The 27,359-nt window shown below is 37.6% G+C and overlaps 2 protein-coding genes across 2 annotated transcripts; both read right to left on the bottom strand.

Moving 5' to 3' along the window:
* Positions 1–12,742: 12,742 nt before the first annotated feature.
* LOC128506568 (uncharacterized) lies at positions 12,743–20,696 on the bottom strand. The gene is made up of 6 exons (XM_053477123.1): positions 20,576–20,696; positions 19,988–20,102; positions 19,818–19,869; positions 14,081–14,216; positions 13,154–13,265; positions 12,743–13,046 (listed from the first exon to the last, which is right to left on the bottom strand). Exons 1-6 carry the CDS (start codon positions 20,643–20,645, stop codon positions 12,914–12,916), a joined length of 618 nt encoding a protein of 205 aa, XP_053333098.1. The 5' UTR covers positions 20,646–20,696; the 3' UTR covers positions 12,743–12,913.
* Positions 20,697–23,982: 3,286 nt separating this feature from the next.
* Positions 23,983–24,808, bottom strand: LOC128505986 (C-C motif chemokine 3-like). The gene is made up of 3 exons (XM_053476404.1): positions 24,727–24,808; positions 24,331–24,439; positions 23,983–24,112 (listed from the first exon to the last, which is right to left on the bottom strand). Exons 1-3 carry the CDS (start codon positions 24,794–24,796, stop codon positions 23,983–23,985), a joined length of 309 nt encoding a protein of 102 aa, XP_053332379.1. The 5' UTR covers positions 24,797–24,808.
* Positions 24,809–27,359: the final 2,551 nt, after the last annotated feature.

Here is a 27,359-nt window from a genome sequence, read left to right as displayed (position 1 = left end):
TAACTTAAAATACAATAACATGCATTACCTTTTCTCTATCATATCATGCAATGTGAGAAGCACTAGACAATGACTCAATCTTCACAGTTAAAGTCCCATGTACACCGAATATGAAGTCCATAAAGCACAGAGCACATGCGAGAGGGGTCTTTTCCAAAAATTACCATAAGAAAACCTGCTGGACATCTACAAACTTTTGTGCATTGGTCCTTAATCAAAAAACCTGAAATAAAATCCAACCAAACTCTCACACAGGCAATAATCCAAGGTCAAGATTAAAGATTCAAGGTTCAAAAAACTATTATTTATCCCAAATGGAAATTGATTAGCCTTTTACAATTGTTCACTTGTTTGAAAAAAAATGAATTAAAATGACAATGACAAAAATATAGGAAAAAGTTAACTATAAAAGCATAAAAAAACTTATTCAGTGGAATGAACATAATGTTATGCCCAGGGTTTGGGGTAAGAAATAAGACTAAGTCTAAGTTCACAGTGTATAAATGATAAAAGGTATTATAATACAAAGCATGGCAAAATACAGATTTTTACTCCATGTCCTTTGTAGGGGACAGTGGGACTTGCTTTATCCCATTTTTAACCCTTGCCCTCAAATACACTAAGCTTCATATATATTGGGCATGAAAGACAATGCCATTACAGAAAGACCATTACGGCCAATACAATACCAGGGACAGATTTTTAAAACTTCGCCGGTCCATCAAATGACCTTGCCATCCTGGATGACCAGAAAAAAAGAGGATGCTCTTTGAAAGGTCAGGTCTCTTTTAAACAGAGACCAACAGTCAACAAGGCTCCCTCAATTTATCAAGATCTCTCAAAGCTGGCAAAGCTGAGCAAATGATTCCTTTTACAGGCCAGTGTCCTGTGTGCCAATGTGAGCCTGGGAAACCAAATTTCACAGGTTGCAGGGCTTTTGTATTTGCCAGTCCCAGTGGTTTGGTGCTTAATTTTGAAGTCTACAGGAGTCAAAACACATTTCAAGACAAGCAGGTGGGGATTGGAAGAAATGCTGTTGTTTGCATGGCAGGAGGATTCCACCTATACTTACACCAGTATTTCACCTCTATCAAAGTCTTGGATCGCTTAAAGGAAAACGCTCTCCTGGCAACAGAGACTATTATGTAGAATCAAATTCATCATTTTTAGATCTTTAAGTCTTAAATGTCCAGTGACAATGAAAAGGAAAGAGGCGCATCAGAGATGATAGTCAGGAAACTGACTGAAGTTATAGAGATTGCTATAACAAAATTGGTGAACAAGCAGAAAGGTCCTTCAGCATCCTCAATCCCTGGAATAGAGCCCTGTATGTTCTTATTAAGTTTCTTTGACCACGTCCTTACCAGGCTTTTTTGAGCATGTCCAAAAACAGTGGCAACTCCACATTAGGATAGGCAATACTATTCAAATTGAAATTTGATTTGTCACATACACAGTCATACACACTACAAAATGCAGCGAAATGCTTAAAAAACCACCCGTGACCATAACAATGTAAAAACAGTTAACAATAAATAAAATATTTTATAAATAAATAATTATTTTTTGAAAATATATAAGAAATATGTTTTTAAAAAATTATCTATACAATAGAAAAAAAAAATATAAAGATGAATTTAAATGAGAATAAGTGGAAATGTCCAGGAAGGGTACAAATGTGCATATGTGTGTAGATGTCCATGGTCCATAAATGTCCATAATCTGCAATGTGCAAAAGTGCAAATGTGCATGAATGTGCAATGTACAATGTCCTTGAATGTCCGGGATATGTGCAACTGTGCATGAGTATACAGATGAGTGTCCATTACTGTGCAGTGTGCAAAAATGTCCTGAAAAATAGTCCTGATTAGTGATCTGGTTGAGAGTCCTTATCGACAGAGGGAAGTAGCTCCTCCTCAGTCTCTCTGTGTTGGCATTCAGGGAGCGGAAACGCTTTCCTGACCACAACAGCGAGAACAGTCCATTGCTGGGGTGGCTGAGGTCCTTCACAATCTTCCTGGCTCTGGTCCAGCACCGCTTGCTGTAGATCGAGTGCAGGTCAGGGATCTCAGTGAGGATGATGTGTTCAGCTGATCGTACAACCCTCTGTAGAGCTCGTCTGTACTGCATGGGGCTGTTCCTGAACCAGGTTAAGATGTTTCCCATTAGGATGCAGGAGTAAAAGTTCCTGAGCACCTTGGAGGGCAGTCTGAAGTCTCTCAAGCGCCTGAGGTGATAGAAACGCTGCCCAGCCTTTTTCACCACTATGTTGATGTGACCATGACAGGTCCTATGTGATGTGAACACCGAGGTATTTAAAGCATTTCACTTTCTCCTCTGGGCTCTTATTGATGATGGGGGTCTGGTAATTTCTTTCCTGCTTAGTGCTGAAGTCTACTATCAACTCCTTGTCTTACTGACATTTAGTAGGAGGTTGTTCCTCTGGCACCAGTTCTCCAGATTCCTAATCTTCTTCAGGTAGGCCAACTCGTTGTTGTCAGTGATCAGGCCCACCACAACGGTGTCGTCAGCAAACTTAATAATGGTGGTGGAGCAGGTAGTGGCCACACAGTCATACGTGTACAAAGTGTACAGCAGGGGGCTCAGAACACAACCCTGGGGGGCTTAAGTGCTGAGAGTGAGGGAAGCTGAGACATGTCCGCATATCCTTACTGCCTGTGGTCTGCCAGAGTCCCAGGTACTTCAGCTTGGTGGTGAGTGTGGTTGGAATTATACTATTAAATGCTGAGCTGGAGTCGATGAGGAGCATTTTAACATAATTCCCCCTTCTAATGTCCAGGTGATTGAGTGATGTGTGGAGGAGGTGAGATATGGCATCATCAGTTAAACGATTTGGATGGTAAGCAAACTGTAGTGGGTCGAGTGTGTCTGGTAGTGAAGAAATGATGAAGTCCTTGACCAGCCTCCCAAAGGACTTCATCACTACTGAGGTAAGGGCTACAGGTTGATAGTCATTGAGGGAAGCAGGATGGGGTTTCTTCGGAACAGGAACAATGATGGACTTTTTGAGGCATGTGGGGATTACCGACTGAGATAGGTAGTTGTTACTATGTTGTACTATGTATTTCTGACTGCACTGACTCAACAGAGTGGAAACATGGCTCGAATTGATGGGAGGTAGTGGTGTTAAATTAAACATAGAGTGACCACTTTCAGTCACAGAGAAGGAGTGTAGAGTTTGATGGCCACCGGAAAAAAGGATCACCTGTGGCGCTTAGAAGAACACTTTGGCAGTGATCAGTTTCACTAAATGTACTTCTCTTTTTGACCAGCACACTGTATAGTGGGTGAAAAGTATTATACAGGACTGAGTAGAGTTTAGACAACAGCGTCCTCCCAGCCACAACTTGAACAGGGTCAAACTCAATCCCTAGGACTGGGCGTCATGATTAATTCGTCCAGGTTATTTTTGTCCACCACTTTCATGCCGCAGTTTCAACAGACCACCACATAGAAGATAACAATAGACACCACAGACTCAGAATAATACAAATTTCGAAAGATCTTAGCCTCCTTAGAAAATACAGCCAACTTTGTCCTTTCTTGTAAAGCTTTCTTGTTTATTGTCTAGTACAGTTTATCATCTAAATGCACCTTGCATTTGTACTCTTAAACAACCTTAGTTTCATTCCCCAGAATAGTGGAGTAATAATTACCCTGGGTCAGGGGTAGCTCAGTGGTTAAGGCATTGGACTACGGTTTGGAAGATCCCAGGTTCAACCACCAAGTGGAGCAAGGCCCTTAACCCTCAACTGCTCAGATGTGTAATGAGATAAAAATGTAAGTCGCTCTGGATAAGAATGTCTGCCAAATGCCTAAATGTAATAATGGTCCTGTATTTCTAAAGACCACTACTAGTTCCTTTATTTTTTGATATTGAGCTTACAGGAGTTGAAATTTCACAATGTTTTAAATCGATTTTGAAATGGTCAGTGGTAGCTCAGAGGGCTAAGGCACTGAGTTACTGGTCGGAAGGTCGCCAGTTTGAGCTCCAGCTCCACCTGGTTGCCACTGTTGGGCCCTTGAACAAGGCCCTTAATCCTATCTGCTCCAGGGGCACTGTATAACTGGCTTATTCTGCACTCTGACCTCAGTTATGCTAGAATATGCAAAGGAAGAATTTCACTGTGCTGTAATGTATATGTGACACTTAAAGGCTTAACTTAATTAAATTCTAAATTACTGTCCTTTTTAAATGTGCTCATACATTCACCGTCCACTTTGATAGAAGCACATGCCGGCCCAAGCCTTTAATCGGACCTTAAGCAGAATTTTATTTGGGGTTGCCAATACTATTGACTAACTCCACCATTGCCGGTTCCCAAGTGCCGGATGAGAAAGGAGGAGGGTTGGGCGCTGGGCCAGCAACCCGCCCCGTAAAAAACCTAACTGCTACGGAAACAACGAAAAATTCTCTTCAAGTTCAAAATCCCGGCGGTAGCAACGGCCGATCCTTGATGACGGCGATGGATCAAAGTCAAGCGACCGTCCATAGCCTGATGCGAAGCCATCTGCTCACCGCCAAAACTAAAACATGACTAGCGACATGGAACGTCCGAACCCTTTTTAAACTGGAAAGTTGGCACAACTGGCAAATGAATTCGACCGATGCCGCTTAGATATCCTCGGTGTCAGCGAGGCCCGATGGGCAGGCAGTGGAAAGATGACTATTGACAGCAAGACCTTTGTCTACTCCGGACACGCCACCGACCACATCCGCGGGGTTGCCATTATGCTTTCACGTCAAGCAGCGTCGTCCCTACTCGGCTGGTGTCCCGTTTTCGACAGAATTGTCTCTGCGCGACTACAAGGGTTACACGCGAAGTTAACGTTCATCCAAGCTTATGCTCCAATGGAAGATGCCGCTGACGCGGATAAGATCTCCTTCTACGACGACCTGACAACCGAGCTTCGCTGTACCCCGCGGCACGACCTTGTCATCCTCGCTGGCGATTTCAACGCTCAAATCGGCCCTGAAAGGCAAACATTTAAGCACGTAATCGGCCCACACGGTTCGGCGGCGGAAACTAAGGACAACGGTATGCGCTTTATGACCTTCTGTGCAACACACGGAATGGCGATCGGCAACACCTACTTTGCGCATAAAAAGATCCACAAGGCAACATGGAAAGCTCCCTGCGCTCAAGGCGTACGCAACGAAATCGACTACATCTGTATCTCGAATCGTATCATTGGCGGTCGTCCCTCCTTGATATGCGCAGCTATAGAGCCGCCGATGTTGGCACCGACCACTTCCTCCTTGGTGCAGCCTGTCGTATCCGCCTCAAGCGCCAGTTCGCCCTTGCCCAACGGCTAAAACCGTTCGATGTCCCCCGCCTTCAGGACCCAGCTATAGCCCAACAGCACAACATTGCAGTCCAGAATCGTTTCGACCTGCTTACCCCATCTGACAACCTCGAGTCACAGTGGGCCCAATTTCGGGATACACTCGTTGCCTCTGCGGAGGGAACGATTGGTTACCGTCGTGGCACCTTCAAGGAGCGCTGGATCCAGGGCCGATCCTGGACACTGATTGACAAAACAAGACCGAGACCAGGCGCGTGATGACACAACTCGCCAAGCAACAGAGGCGAGATACAGCAACCTAGACCATCAAGTCAAACGAAGTTGCCGACGAGACAAACGCGAGTGGATAGACCGCAAGGGCGTCGAGGCGCAGGAAGCAGCAAACCGAAACGACTCGCAGACACTATACCGCATAGTTCGAGAGCTCGCCGGCTCCGTTACGGGACGAGGGGTGCCGATTAAAGACCAAGACGGCAAGCCACTTCTTACGCAAGAAGCGCAGGACCGACGTTGGGTGGAGCACTTTCAGCAAGTCCTCAACCAACCGATGCCGACCACAGTCTTTGACCCTGGCATTCTCACCCCTGTGTCTGATCTACCTGTCAGCCTCGACCCCATTATTACAGCAGAAGCGGAACTGGCGATCCGTACCCTCAAGAGTGGGAAAGCGGCAGGCATTGATGGGATTCCACCCGAACTCCTCAAGAACGGCGAACACACCGTTGTCAATGCTCTGACGAACCTTTTCAACACATGCTGGTCGGCGGCAGTGGTACCGGAAGACTGGAAACGAGGCATAATCGTCACCTTACTGAAGAAAGGCGATCTTTCCAGATGCGACAACTGGCGAGGTATCACCCTACTGTCAGTGCCCGGCAAGGTACTTTCCATCGTCCTTTTAAATCACCTGCGACGAGCAGTGGATGAGCGCTTCCGCGAGCAGCAGGCAGGCTTCCGAAATAGCCGTTCCTGCATTGAGCAAATCTTTGTCCTCCAGCAGGTGATTAAACAGACGCTAGAATATCAACAACGTCTTTCGCTAAATTTTGTGGACTTTGTCAAGGCCTTTGATTCGATCCACCGCGAAACCCTGTGGAAGATTGTCCGAACGTAAGGAATACCGGCTTGTTACATCAATCTTTTTCGCAACCTTTACCACGGCTCCCAGTGCTGTGTGCGGACAGAAGAGGGGACGACGGACTTCTTCAACATAGAAACAGGGGTACGGCAGGGTTGTGTTCTATCGCCAATGTTCTTTCTCCTGGTTATCGATTTCGTGTGACGTCATTCAATCGACCAAGCAATGCTGGGTGTTACCTGGGCCGATGGACAGCTTCTGGCCGATCTCGATTTCGCTGATGACATCGTTCTACTTGGTCCAACCCAAAACGCCCTTAATAACCTCACCGCGATCCTGGAACAACAGTCGGCCAACGCCGGGCTTAGAATAAGTGACCAGAAAACCAAGGTTATGCGAGTTGGCTACGCACATGCGCGGGTCCCAGTCATCGTCAATGGCCATTGCGTGGAAGAAGTAATGGAATTTACATACCTCGGTAGTGTAATCAGTTCGGACGGGGACACGGTGCGCGACGTCACGTGTCGCATCGGCAAAGCGTCTGCCGCGTTCCAGCGTCTTCGCTCTGTCTGGAACTCCCCATCACTTTCTATCCAAGTCAAACTCTGCCTCCTTGACTCCATTGTAATGCCCACGGCGGCGTACGCGAGTGAGACATGGAAGATGACGGCGGCTGTCGCCCGGAAGCTAGACGTTTTCCATCAGCGGTGCCTGCGATGCATACTGAGGATCAGTTATCTGGACCATATTACGAACGAAGAGGTTTATCGTCGAGCCAACACTCGACCCCTCTCGGCAACTGTCAATAGACGCAGATTTTGCTTTGCCGGCCATGTCCTACGTCTACCTAACCACCGGCTACCCAAAATGGCGATGCACTGGCGGCCAACCCGGGGTAAACGCAAACAAGGGCGGCCAAGGACTAACTGGCGGCGAACCTTTGCGAACGACCTGAGAGTTGTCGACCTCACATGGGACGAAGCCGAAGCTGCGGCTGCCGATCGAACACAATGGAGAACACTCGTTGCCCTATGCATCGATCGGTGCGGGAGGCCTTAAAGTTAAAGTTAAAGTAAAAAATACTATTGACTATTGTCAATGCTTGATTATTTGCACAGTATAAATCTAACAGTTGGTTGCCCCATTCCTAGGGTCTTAAGAGTATAGTTTATGGAATAGAATGCTATTTTAGCAACATAAATTAATAAACACCACAGCAAGCCATCTTTACACATAAAACAACAACTCTTAATCTGTAACTAGCTACTTCAAGCAAAGACCCCAAAGCTAGTAATGTAAATAATTATGTAAAAAATTATTTATAGCTAAATATAATAAGCTATAATGTAAATAGCTAATGTAAATCATTTTAATCTCTTATCAAGTAATAAGTTTATGAAACAGAAGCCTATTTTTATTACAAAAATAAATACCCAGAAAAGTAATTTTTACACAGAAGACAAAAACTTTTATCTAAAACTATCATAGTAATTTGTCATTTTGTAATACAGTATATTAAGATATCAAGTCTATTTAAGGATGTTAAAAATTTTCAAACATGAACTTTCCTAAAAAACAAGAAGGTAGGCTACCAAGGTTGTTAATTAACTAAGCAGCTAACATTAGCTTGCACCATAGTTTTGTTTACATAAATTTTCTCATTAACATATGTTTGTCTTGCTGTTTTTTTCTCGTCCTCCCTATTCTTTTTTTTTTTCATACCTGAAGGATATGTCCTTTTTTGTAACATTTATGATGTTTTTGCCGCAGTGCTGCTGCCTCTTCAATCAGCTTCAATAATCACAGTCTGACTGTGCTTGCACCCTGCAGCCCATTAACATAATATGACAATATTTTTTTTGTGTAATTTTGCATTATGTTTTATATATATATATATATATATATATATATATATATATATATATATATATATATATATATATATTGCGTTTTGTATAATTATCTTTGTCCATTGACATATCACAAAAAAAATGCTGTCACACTTGGGGGCCCTCTAGTGGACAGCTCTGAGCACAAGGCATAAGGTCATACATACTGTATACAGGTCATGTGCATTGATTGTTGGTATGAGATGGGCTGATACTGTTTATGTGTTTTAGTAAACCTATTTTTGTCTTTTGGTGATATAGTCAATCTAGCTTTAATGTTTTCGTGCTGGCGGAGGCATTATTCTGATCACTCACTCATCTTCTATACCACTTTATCCTGTATTCAGGGTCTGGAGCATGGTACTTGGGACAAGGCATGGTACACCCTGAACAGGATGCCAATCCATAGCAGGGCACACACACATGCAATTTGGACTATGGGAGGAAACCCACCAAGCACGGGGAGAACATGCAAACTCCATGCAAACAGGAATCGAGCTAAGACCCTGGAGGTGCAAGGTGACAGTGCTAACCACTACACCACCATGTCACCCATTCTGACCACTACAAGTGTAAAAAGTAAATTCTAGTGTTTTTGAAAGCATTGGTTACCTAGTGGGCTGTAATCGTACCTCAGGTTTCGTTACAAGAGACCTAATGCAAGTTTTCTACTTTATACAGTAATTAGGTTTTCCTTTACCATATAATAATCATGGGTAGTTTTTAAATATAAATATTATATGGATAATTTTTTTTATGTAAATATTTATTTAGAAGTAATCATCAGCAGGCAGTGGGATATATGTGGGAGGAAACCAGAGTACTTTAAGGAAACCCACTAAGCACGTGGAGAACATGAAAACTTCATACACACAGAGACGAGATTCGAGCCTGGACAGGAATCGAACCCGGACCCTGGGGGTGCATGAAGTTTCCATGTTCTTCCCATGCTTGGTGGGTTTCCTCCAGGTACTCTGGTTTTCTCCCACAGTCCAAAGACATGCAGAATAGGGCAATTGGCATTCCCAAATTGCTTGTAGTGTATGTGTCTGTGCTCTGCCATAAATTGGCAACCTGTCCAGGGTGTACCCTGCCTTGTACCCTAAGCTTCCTGTGATAGGCTTTCTTATGTTTGGGGATGACTGCTCTCGTATGTGTTATATGTGAAAATCAGAGAAAATCAGCAGTTTCTAAAATACATAAATCAGCCCAGCTGGGACCTTTTCTTAATTTAGATTTATTTTGTTTTTTTGTTTTATCACCTGAAGATCTTTTCATATAATCTGCATTTTTTTATTGGTCTGCGGCTAAACAATTGGTTGATTAGAGAGCTGCACGGATATTCATGTGTCCAGGTTTTGTTAAAAATGTGAAGAGTAACTTTATAAAATTTGGAATACCTTTGACTATAGCCTAGGACTATATTCAATAAACAACAACAACAAAAAATTAAGAAAAACACCCTGATAAGACGACTTACTTACTTACTTTTGCGTCAACTTACATTAATTACCAAAAGAAAATCATAAAAAAAACGTTGTGCCTAAAATTTAACAGTTGTTTTATAAAATGAAGCCTTGCATTTCATAAATGCTCCAGCAGGTGGTGACAATGGAACATTTAGGAGCACTAAAGAAAATAGTGCTTAATTTTGAAAAGTTATTTATTAAATGTGTTCTTTCACATTTTATTAACTTATCTGTAAATGTCAATAGGTAGTATTGTTGATTTACTACTCAACAATCGGGATCCCGGTTTGACCCTGAGCTCAGGGTCACAGTGTATCTTACCACCTTGTACCCAGGATTGCTGTATAGGCTTCAGCTTCTGCCATGAACCTGGAATGGATAAAGCAGGTATGAATAAATGAATTTTGTTGCTTGCAAACATCTTTACATGTCAAACATGTGCAGGTATTTTGTTGTAAACTTATCTTAAGTATATACAGTATTTAACAGAATATTGCTCTATTCCAAAACTACACCAATGACACAATCCTGCTTACCCATGGCTCAGCCAAGTCCATGGGAACCAAAGGCCCCATCCTGTCCAATCCCACAGAAAAGACAAAGCAGCACAAATAACCAGAAAACAGTCAATGCTGGCCACAATCGAAAGGCATCAGAGCATCAATGCCCACCTGCATGCGACCTGGCAGGCAAAGAGCCCAAGGCCAACATCCCGGCCTCTAAAATCCCCATATCCAAATCTTACTTACATTTACATTTTGCAGGTGGTCAACTTTGGTCCTGCATGTTTCAGTGTTTTATCAGCTAATCAACCATTTCACCTTTTCTTATTTAAAGTGTGGTGAATTAGGGAAAATATTAAAATATGCAGGGTCTCCAGGAATACGATAAAAAAAAAAAAACCTGCTATACTCTATATTGCAACAACTGTTTATTCACTGGGATTTGTAATGTGGGCACTTCTTAGAAACATAAACGTGTCTGTAATTGCTAATATAATTGATATAATTAAGTTTCTGTAAGGATACGCTTATGTAACATTTATTGAAAGTTTCCATTGCCAGTGTTTTGTAACAGGATTAATAAATGTTAAATCATGTTAATAAATGATACAAATACATGTAATGAATTAAGTGATGTTTCTAAAGTAAAAAAAAAAGAACATATATATGTTTAACTTCAATATATTCAATATAGGCTTATTGTTACAAAATGTTACATACAATTACATACATATAAATACAAAATGAAATGATGCATTTTTTCATACATATGCTCACTTCATTAGGTTTGAAAATATAGAGTGTGAAAATATTCAGTGCTGTCATGTTTAACCTTGCAGCAGATGAGATACTTCAGCAGAAGACCACACTGGGTGTGACTCCTGTTAGCTGTGAACAAGAAACTGAGGATGCAACTGCTTTGTGGTAGTGTAATGGTGTAAGGGGAAATTTTCTTTGTACACTTGAGGCCCATATGTACTACTTAAACATTGTTAAAATCCCACAGCATTCTAAGTATTGTTGCTAACCATGCTCAACCCTTTATGACCACAGTTACAAAGCCAAAATAATTTCAAAGTGGTTTCTTGAACTGGTTCACTTTTCATAAACAACCTCCACAATCACTATCTTATACCCTCTGCCAACCATGGTGGTGAAGCCACAGGAGCTGGGCACCTTACAGTCACTGAGTCAACAATGAACTCTGTATACCAGAGTATTATAGAAGCAAATTTGAAGCCATTTGTCCAAAAGTTAAAACTTGGTCAAAATTGGGTCATGCGACAGAACAATCATCCAAACCACACCTGTTTACACCAGAATGGCTAAAAAATATAAGTATCAAGGTTTTGCGGGCCAGGGGCAGCTCAGTGGTTAAGGCATTGGCCTACGGTGCGGAAGGTCCCAGGTTCAAACCCCACAACCACCAAGTTGCCACTGTTGGGCCCTTGAGCGCGGCTCTTAACCCTCAACTGCTCAGATGTGTGATGAGACAAAAATGTAAGTTGCTCTGGATAAGAGCGTTGGCCAAATGTAAATGTTTTGCAAGGACCTAGTCAAAGTCACAACCTCAACCCAATTGAAATGCTGTGGGAGACAATAAGAGACCTTAACTACTTCAAATTACTGCTGCTAAAGTTCTTAGAACTACAAACTATTGAATTAGGAAGATACTTAGTATTGCTGGATCAGACCTGCACATTGTTGAGGAGGAATTCTAGCTTATTTTTCCTCTGCAGAACTCCTTTAGCTCTGTCATATTCTTTGGATGGCTCTGATCCACAGAAAGTGCCCGGTTGGGGTTATTACTGCCAAAGTGGGTCAACCAGATATTAATTAACTCTTGCTCACTTACTTTTTCCATAGCATTTCCATTGGGTTGAGAACTGGGCTCTGATTTGGCCTAAAAACGGCATATTCAGGTTTTCTTAAGCCAAGCATTGCATGCTCTGGTGTTTTGGGTCATTGTTCTGTTGCATCAAGCTTTTTACTTCTACAGAGTTTCAGCTGACATACAGACATTCTCACATTATCCTAAAGAATTTTTTAAAACACTTGGGAATTCATCTTCCCCTTTATGACTCCATGCTAGCCACTTCCTGATGCAGCAAAGAATGCATGTATATCTCACTCACATACTCATTCACACACTACAGGCAATTTGGGAAAACCAATTAGCCTAATCTGCATGTGCATTCGACCGTGGATGGAAAACTCCATGCACACAGAGGCGGGGATCAAACCTGGCTGAAATTTTAACCCGAATACTGGAGCATGCCTTCCTGCTACAATCAGATACATTTTATTATGTTTATCCACAAAAAACAACATAGAATTAAAATAGGTTATGTGAATATGTGTGTGCGTGTGTGAGAGAGAGAGAAAGAGAGAGAGAGGGAAATAGAGTTCTTTTTCAATGTGAATTTATTGAACAAAAAAATGTCAGTAATAAGTAATGTTTTTTTTTTTTTTACAGGAATTAAAATAATATCACCAATAATTATTATTACCAGTGATATAATTGCAGCATCAATTAAGCAAATATTTTTGTTCAAACATGATCTTTACACTGATTTTGCAAAGCAACAAACTACAGGTGAAAGGCGTATAGTGAAAAAAAAAATGAAGCTGCACTTAATTTCAGCTTTACTTAAGAGTCACTTTGGTCACTGGTTGAGTTGAGTCTTCAACTTGGCGCTTATCAATTTTTTGGATTGCTTTCTGCACCCACTCCAAGCTGGGGTTAGCACACAATCTGCGACCATTAAATAAGGAAAAACTGTAATGGTAAAAGAGAAAGGTCAGGTTAGCAATTTTATATTCAGAACACACAAAATAAGTGTTTAGAATATCCGGGAAAAAAAAATTCATGTGCTGAAAACTTACATGACTCCACGGTTTGTGCAGTCATTTCTTGTTTCATTGTAGTCTTTGATTAAGTGTACAGGGATTTTATACTTGGCAAAATAGAAACAGCATTCCTCTGATCCTTTCGCATCTGTGTGAAAACATTAATTTGTATATTTACAATTGTTACTTTATCTTATCTTATCTTATCTTATCTTATCTTATCTTATCTTATCTTGACTTGCGTCCCTCAGCTTTTAGAGCAAAGCATTACTTTTCAGTAGTTGTTAAGATCCAGTTATGTACACCATATTAACATTTCCAAGTAACAATAAAAGGTATAACTGATGGTAAAAATAGTAGTAATGCTAAACAAAAATATGCTTATGTTAAATGAATTGAGACATAGTATATGAAAAGAAAGATTATCTTTTAATATAGATGGAACTATGTATGCATGTTAGACTTAACGTGAATTATTTATGTCACAATATAACAATATTAAACAAATTAATGTATAGTTTATTAAAAAAAACAACAACAACATCAAAGCCTGTATTAACATTGAGCTGTGTAATATAAATTAAACAAACTAAATAAAAAGATGAGCAACATTTACTTTACTTACTGGAGAAATTTAAGAATAAATCAAGTACATCTATCTATCTATCTATCTATCTATCTATCTATCTATCTATCTATCTATCTATCTATCTATCTATCAGGTCTACAGTGTAGTAAGCGGATGTGCAAGTGTAATGAGTAATGTTGTACAAAACTCAACAGAAACATTACTAATCATGTAAAAAATTATTTGTATATTTCTGCTATCATTGTTGTGACATAGGAAAGCATTCCTGATTACGTGCACATCAATGGAGCGCCAATCTAAGTTTAATTTAGCAAATGCAGACAATAATGCAATTAAAATAGATAAAGAAAATCAATAGATGGACCATATCTTACTGTTGGCCATAGTGAATGACTGAAGGCAGGTGAGAACCAGCAGGAGAAAAGGGGAGATCATGGCTGCTGATGGTGATGAGTATTGCGAAGGATGATGATCACGATAAGAACCAAAACACATTAATGCAAAAGTCACCTGAGCAGTGGATATATTAGCTCATTAGAGGTGTGGGAGAATGTGGTTTATGTGTGTGTGTGTGTCTGTGTGTGTGTGTGTGTTTGTGTGTATGGGGGAGGGGGTGGGGGGGATTAGCGGGCAGATTTCAGGCATTGAAATGTGAGTAAGAGGAGAGAAAAAAATTTCCTTCACAGGAAACATATCTGTGGTTTTCACCTGAACTGATACTGAGCTGAGCAACATTTCACACTTCATAACCAAACCTCACATACCATGAATACAATTCATTTGAGTTTTTATTTGAGTAAATAGCATTTCTAAGTCTACTATTACTATTACTATTGCAGCACAATCATATGCAATAAAGTAATGGACATAAATCATTGTTTTAATCAAACAAACCTAAATAATAACCTAAATTATACTTCTTTAAATTGATTAGAATGATATTTTTAGAATTTTCAATACGCTCTCTGATAATGTAGATTAATCAAGTAAATCGAAATAAATAAAATTATATGTTAATGGTTATGTTAATGGATTGCAAATGAGTCCAGAAAATGAACAGCGCCTATAGATGTATGAAAAGTACAGGCCTGAACATCCGTGGAAAAATAGCAGGCCATGATGAGAAACAAAACCAGTTTCAGTACGTAACAAGTGATTCATTTTCATTTATTTTTCTGCATGCTATTTGTCACACACCGTCTGTTTGCTATATAGCAAGCATGATTGTAAAGCAAGCTAAGACATTTCTCATTTCACTGGTTTTGTATTGTTTACTGCCAAACGAGAGGTTTCTTTTTGATTTAGTGATATTTATCAGCATTGCAGTGTTAGGAATATGCAGGTTTAGAGATTATTGGATGTAGATTCACTTCTATAATGAGCGAGATAGAGGCAACACCTTCGATGAAAAAGAAAAAAATCAAGTAAAATTAGATATAATATGCTTAGTAGAAGTCAACAAAGTTACAATCAAAGACTAATTTGAATAGTCAGTAGGTGATCATGACGATCTTTCTATTGAAAATGTTATTTGACTTGATCACGCTTGACGACATCTGAAAAACAATTGTTCAATTAGAAAATACATCAGACATTAATTAATTTCTTATTGAAGGAAAATATTTTCGGTTATTGGACCACAGAATATTTGCGTATTTAGAAAACATTGCAGTTCATGTAAAGAACACACAGACATATAATTTTGCAGTGAAAATTTAGGAAATAAACATGGAGGTAGTTACAAATGAAATAGCTCACTTTAATTGTGGAACATCTTATCTACCTGAAAAATTGACAGGTAACATGTTGCCAGGAATCTATCTGTGGGAACTTTGCACACAATCATTTACTTTCCCTTGCACATTACAGAAACTCAACTCGGAGTTATTGCCACATTCCTCGTACAGTCCTGACCTTGCTCCAAGCCATTTCAACATTACAACATATTTGGGTTTTGGGTCTTTTGGGTCTGAAGGCCACCATTTCAGATGGGAAGCAGGCGGTCTGATCATAACTCCGGCGTACTGAGAAAACTTTCTACCTTGATGGTACCAAGCACTAATTTAAAACTGGGTACAAGTACTGTACATTGGTGTAGCAGGGGATTATATAGAGAAGCACAGGGAGTTTTTACTCTTCTAACTGTGTTCTGTTATTCTGCACAATCTAAAGTTAAACTCATATTTAGGTAACCAAGAACACACAAAAATATGGTGATTAGCAACAAGGCAGCAGAAACAGTGGTGATTAGTTATTGATTGCAGGGAAATATAGTGAGTGGTGATCAGTAATTGGTAAGGAGAAACACTAATGATCTGTGTCTGGTTATTGTATACAATCGAGATCAGTGATTCGTTGTAGGTAACAATGGTGGTAAGTGATTGGTCATTGACCTTACATACTGGAAGTAAGTCAAGTAAACCTGCTCTCTCAATTGGCACAATTAACAATGTTTTAATGTTAATAGGAGAGCCATGTCTAGTGCGGAATAATCAGTAATAGCTGTCTTTTTTTTTTTTTTTTTTTTTTTTATAATTTCATCCAGAAAATTTGTCTGTATCAGAAAATTAGCTCCCAGATTTGCTGTTGCTTTATTAGTTTTATGTGTTGGTGCACCAGGTTCTATTTTTTCTTCCTTTTGCAAAGTACAGAGAAAGAATGGGGGAGGGGTGGACAGGAAGTAAATTAGGTCATGGTTTGGTATGATGAAGTCTCTTTACCACACACTTCTTTTGTAATATTGCAGTATAAAGCAGTGTGAGTTTAGCAAAAAACAATGACACCAGAAAAATACCTGAATCTGACTGCATCAGCATTTATTTGTACTATGTGGTTTCTTCTTTTATACTATAGGACTATTTCTTTATACAACATTATACAGAATCGAGCTGTGTTTAACACTTCATTGGGAAACTCAAATACAAAGTTTAAGAATACGTTTGATTATCTTTTAGTAACTAGTTTTCCCAGGAACCTGTTTTTATGGCCTTTGCAGGTTTGAAGCCTTAGCAAACTTGTTTTTCTAGGCTAGTGACTGGTTGGACTGATAAACCTCAGGATATGACTTTAAACTGAGGTTTAGACTGTTATTAGTTTAGTTTCAAAGAAAAAATAAGCGTAAGTTTACAAACTAAAGTAAAAAAAAAAACATTGTAGCGGTTACAAATATTCAAATATACACAAATATAATCCCTTATATACCAACCCCATATATGAGGTTGGTAATAGCAAACCTGGTAGAAATGGCCATGCATTGAGGGATTATATTGAGCCGTATTTCTGTGAAAAGTGAAATATTTTGCATGTCAAAAACTTTTGGCCAAAATCACACATTTGTTTAACTAGTAAAGCACTTTGGAACAACTTTTGGTTTGGAACAACGTTAGATTAACAGCTGGTTTCAATTTGAGACATTAAAAAGAGCAATGAATGACGGCAGTTCTGGAGCTAGTACCTAGCATAAATGTGTTTGCTGTCAATACTGCAACCATCACACGATAAAATAAAGGACATTGTTTTCAATTCAATGTTTTCATTAAACAAACATATGTGTTAATTTTTTATATTGTTTTATGTTAAAGTGGGTGTAATTTCATTACATACATATATAAAGTACATAGAGTATGAAAAGTATAGGCCTGGATATGTATGGGGGAAATTGCAGGCCATAATAAGAAACAAAGTCACCCTGTTAATGTACTTGTTGTGTCCAGCAGGAGGGTAAAGGAGGTGGTTTGGTGAGAAAGAGATTACAATCAACAGCTGACAGGTTTCTGATGCATTAATTCCAAACTAGAGGTTTCCTTTTTTGAAATTAAGCAAGGCTCTTAATAGAAATCTGAATGTAGATCAGGGATGAATTGGGACAAAAAAAAAAATCAGGCCTGACAATTTTGGTTTAGGCAGTTCACAAACACAATCCTGAATTATGTGCACTCCATGCACTCATATATTCTAGACGCATTTTCAATAAAGTGATTTCAAGCCTTTCTTTGATTATATATTTGATGATTACAGTTTAGTCATGAAAATAATAAAAATCAGTAGCTTAAATCATTAGATTATTTCTCTAGACCTGTTATAAAAAGGATTAACCATGCAAAAATGTCCAATATCTTAAAAGAAGCATGTTCATTTATGCACTTGATACATTTTTTGTATTGTAATTCAAAGGAATATTCTAATATTTTGAGTTGCTGAATGAACTGTAAGCCAGATTTTTTAAAATCAAAACAAAAAAGGCTATATTGGTAATGAATGTGGAATATATTATAAATTAAAAAACTTTTGGAATTAAATTACAAAAAACCTTTCTCACATAATAATAATAATAATAATAATAATAATAATAATAATAATAATAATAATACTTGTTGTTATTATTATTATTATTATTAGTAGTAGTAGTAGTAGTAGTATTAGTTAAAAATATCTAAAATAATAATAATGATGATGATGATGATGAGGAGGAGGAGGAGGAGGATAATAGTACATTTTATTATCCCCAAAGCATGTCAGCCTACCAGGAAAATACCTAGTATGCCACATTACCAATCCATCCCTGATGTAAATAAAATCTGTTTCAGGCTGGTGGCTGGTATAGTGGGCATTTCTCACCCTGTAGCAGAGGCAGTTTAAAAGTACGTTTCATCATCATCAACTTTTATGTACTATTGTGGGGTAGCAATATATATGATGAATCAGCAGCGGATAGCACACAGTAGCAAACAAACATCAGAATCTGCACACAGGCAGAGCCACAGATACTCTCTAGTTATATATATATATATATATATATATATATATATATATATATATATATATATATATATATATATATATATATATATACGAGTGGGGGAGGGGGGGACAGGAAGTAAAATAGGTCATGGTTTTATGCAATAAATCTGCGTAACCACACACTTCCCTTGTCATATTGCAATATACAACAATATTGTAAAAAAGAAAACAAAATTATAAGATACTACACTAAAATGAATAAGAAAATGTTGAATTTAGCACTGCAGTAAACACACAAACACATACACAAGTAAAATACCTTATATCGGTTTCTACTTTAACCTGTCTGTATCATTTAGTGGCCAGGGTAAATTCTGTCAACGTCTCTCTCCTGTTTTTGATGTGACCTGCTGCATTATGATTAGTGGACAGCAGGTGGCGTCAGACATATCACAAGTATATATGAAATTTAAAGCCTGAATTAATTTTATTATTTTTTTTTTCCTTCTGCAGTGTTAATGTTATAACTAGTGTAAATGCGGCTGTGGATTATCATTTCAGCTAAAGATGATTCACACCTTAATCAGTTTCTCTTGGTCTGCAATCAAGCAGTATGTGGACCTTGTACATGGATGGAATGAAAGCCTGCGCACCCTGGTCCTTTGCAGTTTTATAACTTTTTACATAAATATAATTTGTATGATTAACTAATTTAAACCATATACCCAAACACATTTACATGCTTATTTAATATCAGGAAAACAGTAAATTACATTGTCTGATTAGTAATGCTCCATGTGTAGTGATGTTATAGTAAAATAATCAGTAATAATGATACAGGTATTACTACTGATGGCACTCTAAAGTTGATCCTAAAGCACAACCCAAAGGATTTTATTCTTCTCATACCACAGAAGTTATCTAGTGATAACATGTTTATTTATTTATTTTTTATTTTATTATACTTTTTTAAATAGTTATAGTTGAAGTATTAGTCCACAGGTGGCGATAAACAAATCAAACACAGAAATTAATACATATGAAAAAATAATTATTGCAAAAGTGTAAGTAATGAAAACCTTTCTTTAAAGTTCTCTTGACGTGACCAACCTTTTTTAAGATGTTTCCTTTTAAAGAATGATCTAATAATAATAATAATAATAATAATAATAATAATGCAAACATAGTACAACTATTCAAGTTGAAAGTTCTTTAATGCATATAAAATATAATCAATTCATCCTCAAAGCTTATTATTTGAGAAAAAAATGCAAAGAAAAAAATCCTCAGAGAAAAATTTAAAAAATGAAGGAAATTGTTTCAGTCTGATTCAGTTTTTTTGTTGTCAAAGTGCCTCATGACAGCCTTCACCCACTCAGTGCTGGGGTCAGCACACACGTAACGGTCATTCTTTAAGTTGAAACTGTATAAGAGGGAGAATATGTAGATCAGTGTAAAAGAGCAATATTGGAAATGAAAATATAACTATTAGCATTGAACAAACAAACAAACAAACAAACAAACTATGGTTGAAAGCTTACATAACTCCAGGTTGGGTACATTGACGCTCTGTTACTTCATATGCTGCAATCTTTTTAATAGGAATTCGGCTCTTCTGGTAAGTGAAACAGCATTGGGTTGGTCCATGGCTATTGTCTGTGCAAAAACATTTACAACATTAGTTCTGTGGTTAAATGTTCAATGATGAAGCTGCATTTGCATGTTTTAGCTTATACCAATTTACTAGTGATTTATTGGACAGTGATCGGTAAAAGGGTGTTGATTACTTTTGCAGTAGGTGTATATTTATACACACAATATAATTCATTGTTGTTGTTTTTTTAATAGTGAGACATTTATTTAACAGTTATGGAAGAAGTTGTCAACATCAGCACTTTGTAACAGGCAGATGTAAAGCTGTGACTCAAAGAAGGGTTTAGCTGCTAAAGTGAAAGTGAGGACAGGACCTAACTGTTTTGCACAACATTAACAACAACAACAACAACAATAATAATAATAATAATAATAATAATAATAATAATAACAAAAATAAAAACAACAATAATAATAATAATAATAATAATAATAATTTACAGGTAAATATAACAAATACATTAACTTTAACTTACTCTCAGCCAATGCGAAGAACTGAAGGCAGGCAAGAACAAGGAGAACCAACAGGAGAGAACGAGAGGACATGGCGGCTAATAGTGATGATGATTTGGATGATAAAGCTGATGATGATGATGATAATAATGGTCACAATGCAAACAGAGAGATATTAATGCAGATATTAGCTGACACTTGAGCTTATATAATCTGAAAAAGAGGAGGGGGAGAGTGTGGTTTGACTGGTTCCACTTTTTTCAAGAGGGAAAGAGAGCACATCTTCCATAGAACACCAAGGTGTGGTTTTGCACCTCAAATGAGAAAGAAGTGAGTAGTGTTTAACACTGTGCAATCACACTCATTTCCCTCTGCTATCTTAAACAGTCAGTGTAAAAGAATGAGAAGCAAATTGAGTGAAACTGTAAATGAGTATTGATCAAACCCTTATGCTACACACCACATGTCATTATATAGAAATGAATGATTATTCATAGATGTGGCTTTTATCAGTAGTTCCCCGATAGTAGTGTAAAGATCTAAAAAAATATTCTCTCTTAACTTTTAAAAACAGTATAATTTCTGTTATAATAAATAAAAGATTTAATAAATGATTTCCAGCAAGCAGAAAAAATATTGATCATGGAAGTACTTAGATGCCATGTTAGTATAGTTTAACCAATCGGTGCAAGGTCTTGGGGCATTTGATCACATTTAAGACAACACATTTTAACCCCTTGTGTGTACAATATATTGTGAAGAGCATGTGGACCCATGACCATCACACTTATATATGTTTCCTTTTCAAAGTTAGCACACAATTGTAGCATTAAAGTGCTTGATGATATGATTGTGAAATCCACAAAGCCAGCTCCAAGATATGTTAAGGTTGGATTGGTGAAACTCAAGTGAACTGCAAAGAACCCACTCTGAACTCAACCCCATATATAAGTGTGAATACCTTTGGGAGCCTTCACAACATCCTAACATCAGCGCCTGAGCTCAATACTTTTTCTGTAGAGCAAAGGAGTGGAGCAAGGGAATAAATTCAGAATGGAGTATTAAACAAACCCCTATGGACGGGGTGCACAGAGTTTTGGCGATTTACTGTATGTGATCACTAAAACTGTTTTCACTAAAACTTTAATTCTTGGTGAGAAAATCATATTTGGAAAATAAAACTACATGCACTACATACATGTGGAAAATGTGTGAACTGTAAAGTGTGAAGTGTAAAATATATATATCGTTACATTTAACAATATTTTTACATGACACCTTACAGTACGTGAAGTTCATGTAATTATCAGTAAGGGTTAATTTGCAGGGTTGGTAACGAAAATAATAGTAATTACAGTACAAGTTATTAACAAAACCTTTGTGAGAGAGAGACATAAAAAGAGAGAGAGAGAGAGAGGGAGAGAGAGAGAAAAGAGAAGAGCATTTTGAGAAAAGCATGACTTGGAAATGAAAATGTGCAATTTGTGGTTTAATGTGGAGGGATGTGGTTTGATGAGTTTGCGATTAGAAGACAGAGAAATTATAAATATCGTGCTGCACATTTCACTAAATTCAATGTTATGTCTGTATAAATGGCTATAGAGAGAGACTATATTGCTCTTTACTTAAGAAAAAATGGGAAATCTGTTGTGAGATAGAAAAAAATATCGTAAGTTGCAACAGGCTGTTATAGGTGAATAACCCGATAATATGCTACTGCAAATGGAGTGTATAATGTGGATGGAACACAGAAAGAAAGAAAGAAAAAGATAGAAAGAAGGAAAGAAGGAAATAAAGAACTGAGTCTTCTTTTTTTTCTTCTACTTATTATCATTATTGGTGCCAGAGCCCCGGGAGCAGAAAGAATGCGAAAGTCAAAGTCAAAGCAGGGCTTTTTGATTGTACAGAATAACAGGAGTAAAACCTCCCTTTATTCCCCTGCTACACTAATGCAATCATCTCAGTGCTCGGACACCATCAAGGTAGGACGCTTTCCCAGTATGACAAAGATGTGATTGAACTATCTGCCTTATGTCTGAAAAGCTGGCCTCCCAGGAACTCCTTTAGTAGCAAAACCAATTAAAAAAGGCTTGACGAGAGGTCAGGACTGTACGGGAGATGTAGCACGAACTCCCAGCCGAGTTCATGTAATGTGCAAGTGGTGTTGGTGAATGATTTGCGTCTCTCAGATACTTTCAGTAAAACATACTGTACTTGACATATAGATAAAAAGATAAAAGTCCTCCTACATTTAATCATGCAGCTCTATGCTGTGTCACTACACTGGCTTCCTGTTGAGTAACTTGATGCTTAACTACAGAGCTAATAATAGAACATAGTTCACCCTCTACAAGTGTATTTTACTCTACTCTACTGCATTGCTGTTTAACCTCTGTAATCAGTTAAAATCAACTGGTTATGTGAACAATTATATGTATATACAAATGTATATTTTTCTTTATTAAAATACTCTTTTTTGTAGAAACTTTGCTATGTAAAATGTCCCTTTAAGGTCAAATGAGTCACTTGTTAAGACACACACACACACACACACACACAATAGAAAATAATAACATCTCATCTTTATCTTTGTTCCTAATGTGTATTTTTTAAAAAGACAACAGGTGGTACTCTGTGCAACACATGAATATTTGCCTGAATATTTTTTGAGCTAAAAAAAAAAAATCACATTAAACAACAGTTACTTTCAATTATGTTAACTGATTGTATAACAGCTATTCCACGAGCGGTGATATAGAGCATAAAGCACTCAGATGTTTAAGTATACGTATCACTTAACATGCAAATCAATTCAATTTACCATTAATTACAATAACAGTCTGGTGAAAGTAGGTCTGTACGGCCTGCAGTACTGAGGGGAGAGCACCTGCTTGCCAAAACCCACATTCACAACCAGTCACAGAAGCACTTCTGCAAGTTAACACACACACTTTAGAAATAGGTATCTCTACTGTACTTCTTATGGTCATAGAAACACCAAAACAGTGAAGCAACTCCTAAGCCATATACTGTAGCATATTTATTTATTTACAGTATTTATTTATTTATTTATTTAAATGTTGCTAATAAAAAGGAAACATAAACATTTAAATTTCTTGAGAGGTGAACACAATGTTTTTTTTTCCAAAAAATGAAATTGTATAAAAAAAAAAAAAAACAGTAAAAAGATTAACAGTATAAAAATTGTATAAAAAAAAAAACAGTAAATAAATAAACATTTTTTAAATAAAAAAGTTAAAATGTAATTTTTAAAATATAAAATTAAAAGAATATAGTTCAGTTCAGGTAAACAATGCCAGACCAAATAAAACAAAAATCTGCTTAAATATTATGATAATAAAAAAGATTTATATCTTATGTCTTATTACATAAGGTGTCCATTTAATTTTTTAATAAAAAAAAAAGCTTGTTAATGGGGAGAAGAAACAAACAGCTGTTTGAGACTGGGCTTTTGTCGATCGTCAACAGTTTTCATGTGTTTCTTCACCCACTCGACACTGCTGTCTGCACACACACGTCGGCCGTTCTGTAAGGCAAAGCTGCAGAGGAGAAAGGAAGACTCAGTGAGACAGACTGTGAGTCTAAAATAGACTGTTAGGTACATCTATGAAAACAGCAAAGGTCATGGAACGGCAACATTGTTAATCATAATTAAAATCAAAGGCACAAAATAATAAATATTTAAAATAAATAAATAAATAAATAAATGAATGAATAAAATTAAAAAATAAATAAATGTGGTGAAAGCCTGGCTTACATGATTCCAGGTTTTGTGCATGCACGCCCTGTGACTTTATACCCTGTAATACGTTTCACAAGAAGTTGATTCTTCTGGTAACTGAAACAGCATGGGGTTGGCTGATTGTCTGTGCAAAAATATTTAGGTAACTATTTTTGTGATTAAATGTTCAATAAGAGTATGCAATAATAATAATAATAATAATAATAATAATAATAATAATAATAATAGATTAACGATATACAACAGGAGCTTTGACAGTAGTCCATTTGCAAATAACATTTATATAAATAGTATTTTTCATAGTGGCAGCTCATTCACTGGTAGAGCAGTAAAGAGACATGTATTTAACATCTGTGGCAATCAATATCTTTGTTTAATTGATATAAAAGAGATCAATCAACTTAAACTTACTGTGAGCTGTTGTGAAGCTCTGAAGGCAGGTGAGAACCAGCAAAACCAGCAGGAGAGAATGAGATGACATGGCTGCAGATGTTAATCTTGATAATGATGATGATGATGTCCACGATTTAAGCAGAATGATATTAATGCAGATATTACCTGACACTTGAACTTATATGATCTGAGAAAGAGAGGGCGAGAGTGTGGTTTGGGTCGTTGTAGGTACAAAGTTCCACTGCATCTAAGAGGGAAAGAAAGCGCATCATCCATAGGAAACCCAGGTGCGGTTTTCACCTCAATCAAAAAAGAGCTGAGTCGTGTTTAAAACTTTGCAATAAAATCTCACAGTCCTGTCCTGTAATAAATGCTCAGAATAAAATATAGTGTATATAGAATAATATAAGTGTAACTTTATTGGAATGAGACAGTAACTGTAGCAATCAAACTCTTATGTTAAAAAATACATCACATCATATTTAATAGATAAATAGATATGATATATGCTCATTAATAAATGTAGCTTATGTTCTTTTATAAAAAAAAACAATTTGCATTTTAATTTAGTTTGGAGTGCAAAAGTGATAAACAACATTATTCTCTTTGGATGTTTAAAAAAAAACAGTATAACATTTTCAGAATAAATAAAACTATAAATAAAACATTTCGAGTAAGCGGAAAAAAAACTAATGATTCTGAAAAATCCCGTAGCTTTCACATCATCATAGGACTTTCTACATGTGATTTCATGACTAAAAATCCATTGAAGGTGAAGGTGCATTTGACCACATTATGCCATTAAAAATTTAACCAGGTAAATACATTTGACACCATCTGTATTAATTATATGATGAAAAGTATGTGCACCCCTGACCATCCCACCAATACATGGTACCTTACAGTCTTTGTATGCTGTTATTTTCCAGTTTCCCTTCAATAAATCTATAAGGCCCAGACCCTTATTGGGATAAAAGGCAATGCTCCTGTGTGTCCCCAACAGAAGTGGGTAGTAATCAGAATCAGAATCAGAACGAGTTTTACTGCCAATTGGAATTTGTTTTAGTGACAAAGCATCCCGAACAAAAAACAAATGACAAGACAAAACAGCATGATACAAAAAAAGGGTTGACATCAAATGGAGTAGGGTGTGAGATACTTTTAAATAAGTTATATAAATATCTGAAATCTGTGGTATTATACAGTATATTGCACTGTGGTACTGTACACAATATTTCACATATATTTATTGATTCACATATATTTTTATTATAGTTAGAATAATGTTTAACTGTTCATGAGGGAGATTGCCTTGGGAAAAAAAAAAAAAAGTTTTTGTGCCTGACTGTCCTAGTGTTTGGTGCTCTATAACGTCGACCCGATGTCAAAAGGTCAAATAAAAGGTGGCCTGGGTGTGAGGAGTCTAAAGTGATATTCTGAAATGTAACGAGTTACATTTACTTAAGTAACTTTTTTTTTTTTAGCAAAAATAATCATATGTAGTCATATGGCCACATACATACTGGCAAGATAGTGGAGGGGGGGGCGGGTGAATCTTCAGCTCTGGTAGACGGCAAATGAAAACATAAAAATTAGCAGAGGCATCTATCTCTAATGCTACAACAGAAGAGGCTGGACACCTCTGGCCTCATATACAAAGCATGTTCCGCTTACACAGTGCAAAAGAACAGCTTCATACTGTGGTGTCTTCTCTGTCTGCCAAAACAGGCACACACTTCAGAATGTAATAACCTGACTTCTAACCTGAGGCAACATGTTGTGATTAGTTTAGCTGTTTTATTGAATGTTGCAATGTTAACATATATAAATTACAAATAAGATAGAGGCTAAATAATGTAAGTTTCTTTCATTTGTTCTGCTGGACACAGTTTATGGTAAAGTAAGATTTCTTGCACATGTTATAAATGAATTTTCTTATCTTCTTCTTCTTATCTGCTGAGCCATTTGGAAGGCGACAGACTGAACTCATTCCGACTGAACACCTTTGGGATGAACTGGAACTGGAGCCACCTCAACATTGAAACATTAATGCCTGAGCTTACTAATACTAATACTTGTAGCTTAATGAACGTCTCGGGTTACTTTGCTGTAACCCTGTTCTCTAAAAAAGCCGGAACCGCTATGGGAACAACTTTTTTCTGTTACTGGTTGTGATGCATGTGTGTATCAAACACGCCAAATTTTGGCTATATATAACCTCTGCAATTTTGTCTGAAATGACACCCAGTCACGCAAGCAGTGCGGCATTGGAGCACAGTGAAAACGCTATGGGAACAAGAATACCAACGCCGTCGCACTGCAAGTGCCTGGACCCCCAAGGTTGTGTTGTGTGTGTGCACAATAGCCAAGGAGGTCTCAGATCTAGCTCTGGGAGGCTGACTTGAGGACCCGTGAGCTCGGTGAAGCATGAACATTCAAACTATAGAATCTGACAAATGTGTATGAAGAGGACCAACCTACCGCTTCACACACTTGCTGCAAGGGGACACCTCTTGCCAGTGCAATAGATGAGGCACCCCTCTGGTTAAATGAGCCCTGATTCTTAGAGGCGAAGTGTGACCATGCACCTCGTAGGCTACAGCAATAGCATCTCTCACCCAATGTGACAGCATTTGGCATCAAAAAGGCTG

The sequence above is a fragment of the Clarias gariepinus genome, chromosome 1 (assembly GCF_024256425.1).
Source record: "Clarias gariepinus isolate MV-2021 ecotype Netherlands chromosome 1, CGAR_prim_01v2, whole genome shotgun sequence".
In the NCBI taxonomy this organism is placed as follows: Eukaryota; Metazoa; Chordata; class Actinopteri; order Siluriformes; family Clariidae; genus Clarias; species Clarias gariepinus.
The sequence above is the reverse complement of the archived record's forward strand: the minus strand, read 5'-3'. Positions and strand labels throughout refer to the sequence as shown.

Coding starts and splice junctions, on each gene's coding strand:
- LOC128505986 (XM_053476404.1), bottom strand. CDS start 24,796: ATGTCATCTCATTCTCTCCTGCTGGTTTTGCTGGTTCTCACCTGCCTT. Junction 24,440..24,726: donor GAGCTTCACAACAGCTCACA/GTAAGTTTAAGT, acceptor ATTTTTGCACAG/ACAATCAGCCAACCCCATGC. Junction 24,113..24,330: donor TGCACAAAACCTGGAATCAT/GTAAGCCAGGCT, acceptor TCTCCTCTGCAG/CTTTGCCTTACAGAACGGCC.
- LOC128506568 (XM_053477123.1), bottom strand. CDS start 20,645: ATGTCCTCTCGTTCTCTCCTGTTGGTTCTCCTTGTTCTTGCCTGCCTT. Junction 13,266..14,080: donor GTCATTCACTATGGCCAACA/GTAAGATATGGT, acceptor GTTTTCACACAG/ATGCGAAAGGATCAGAGGAA. Junction 13,047..13,153: donor TGCACAAACCGTGGAGTCAT/GTAAGTTTTCAG, acceptor TTACCATTACAG/TTTTTCCTTATTTAATGGTC.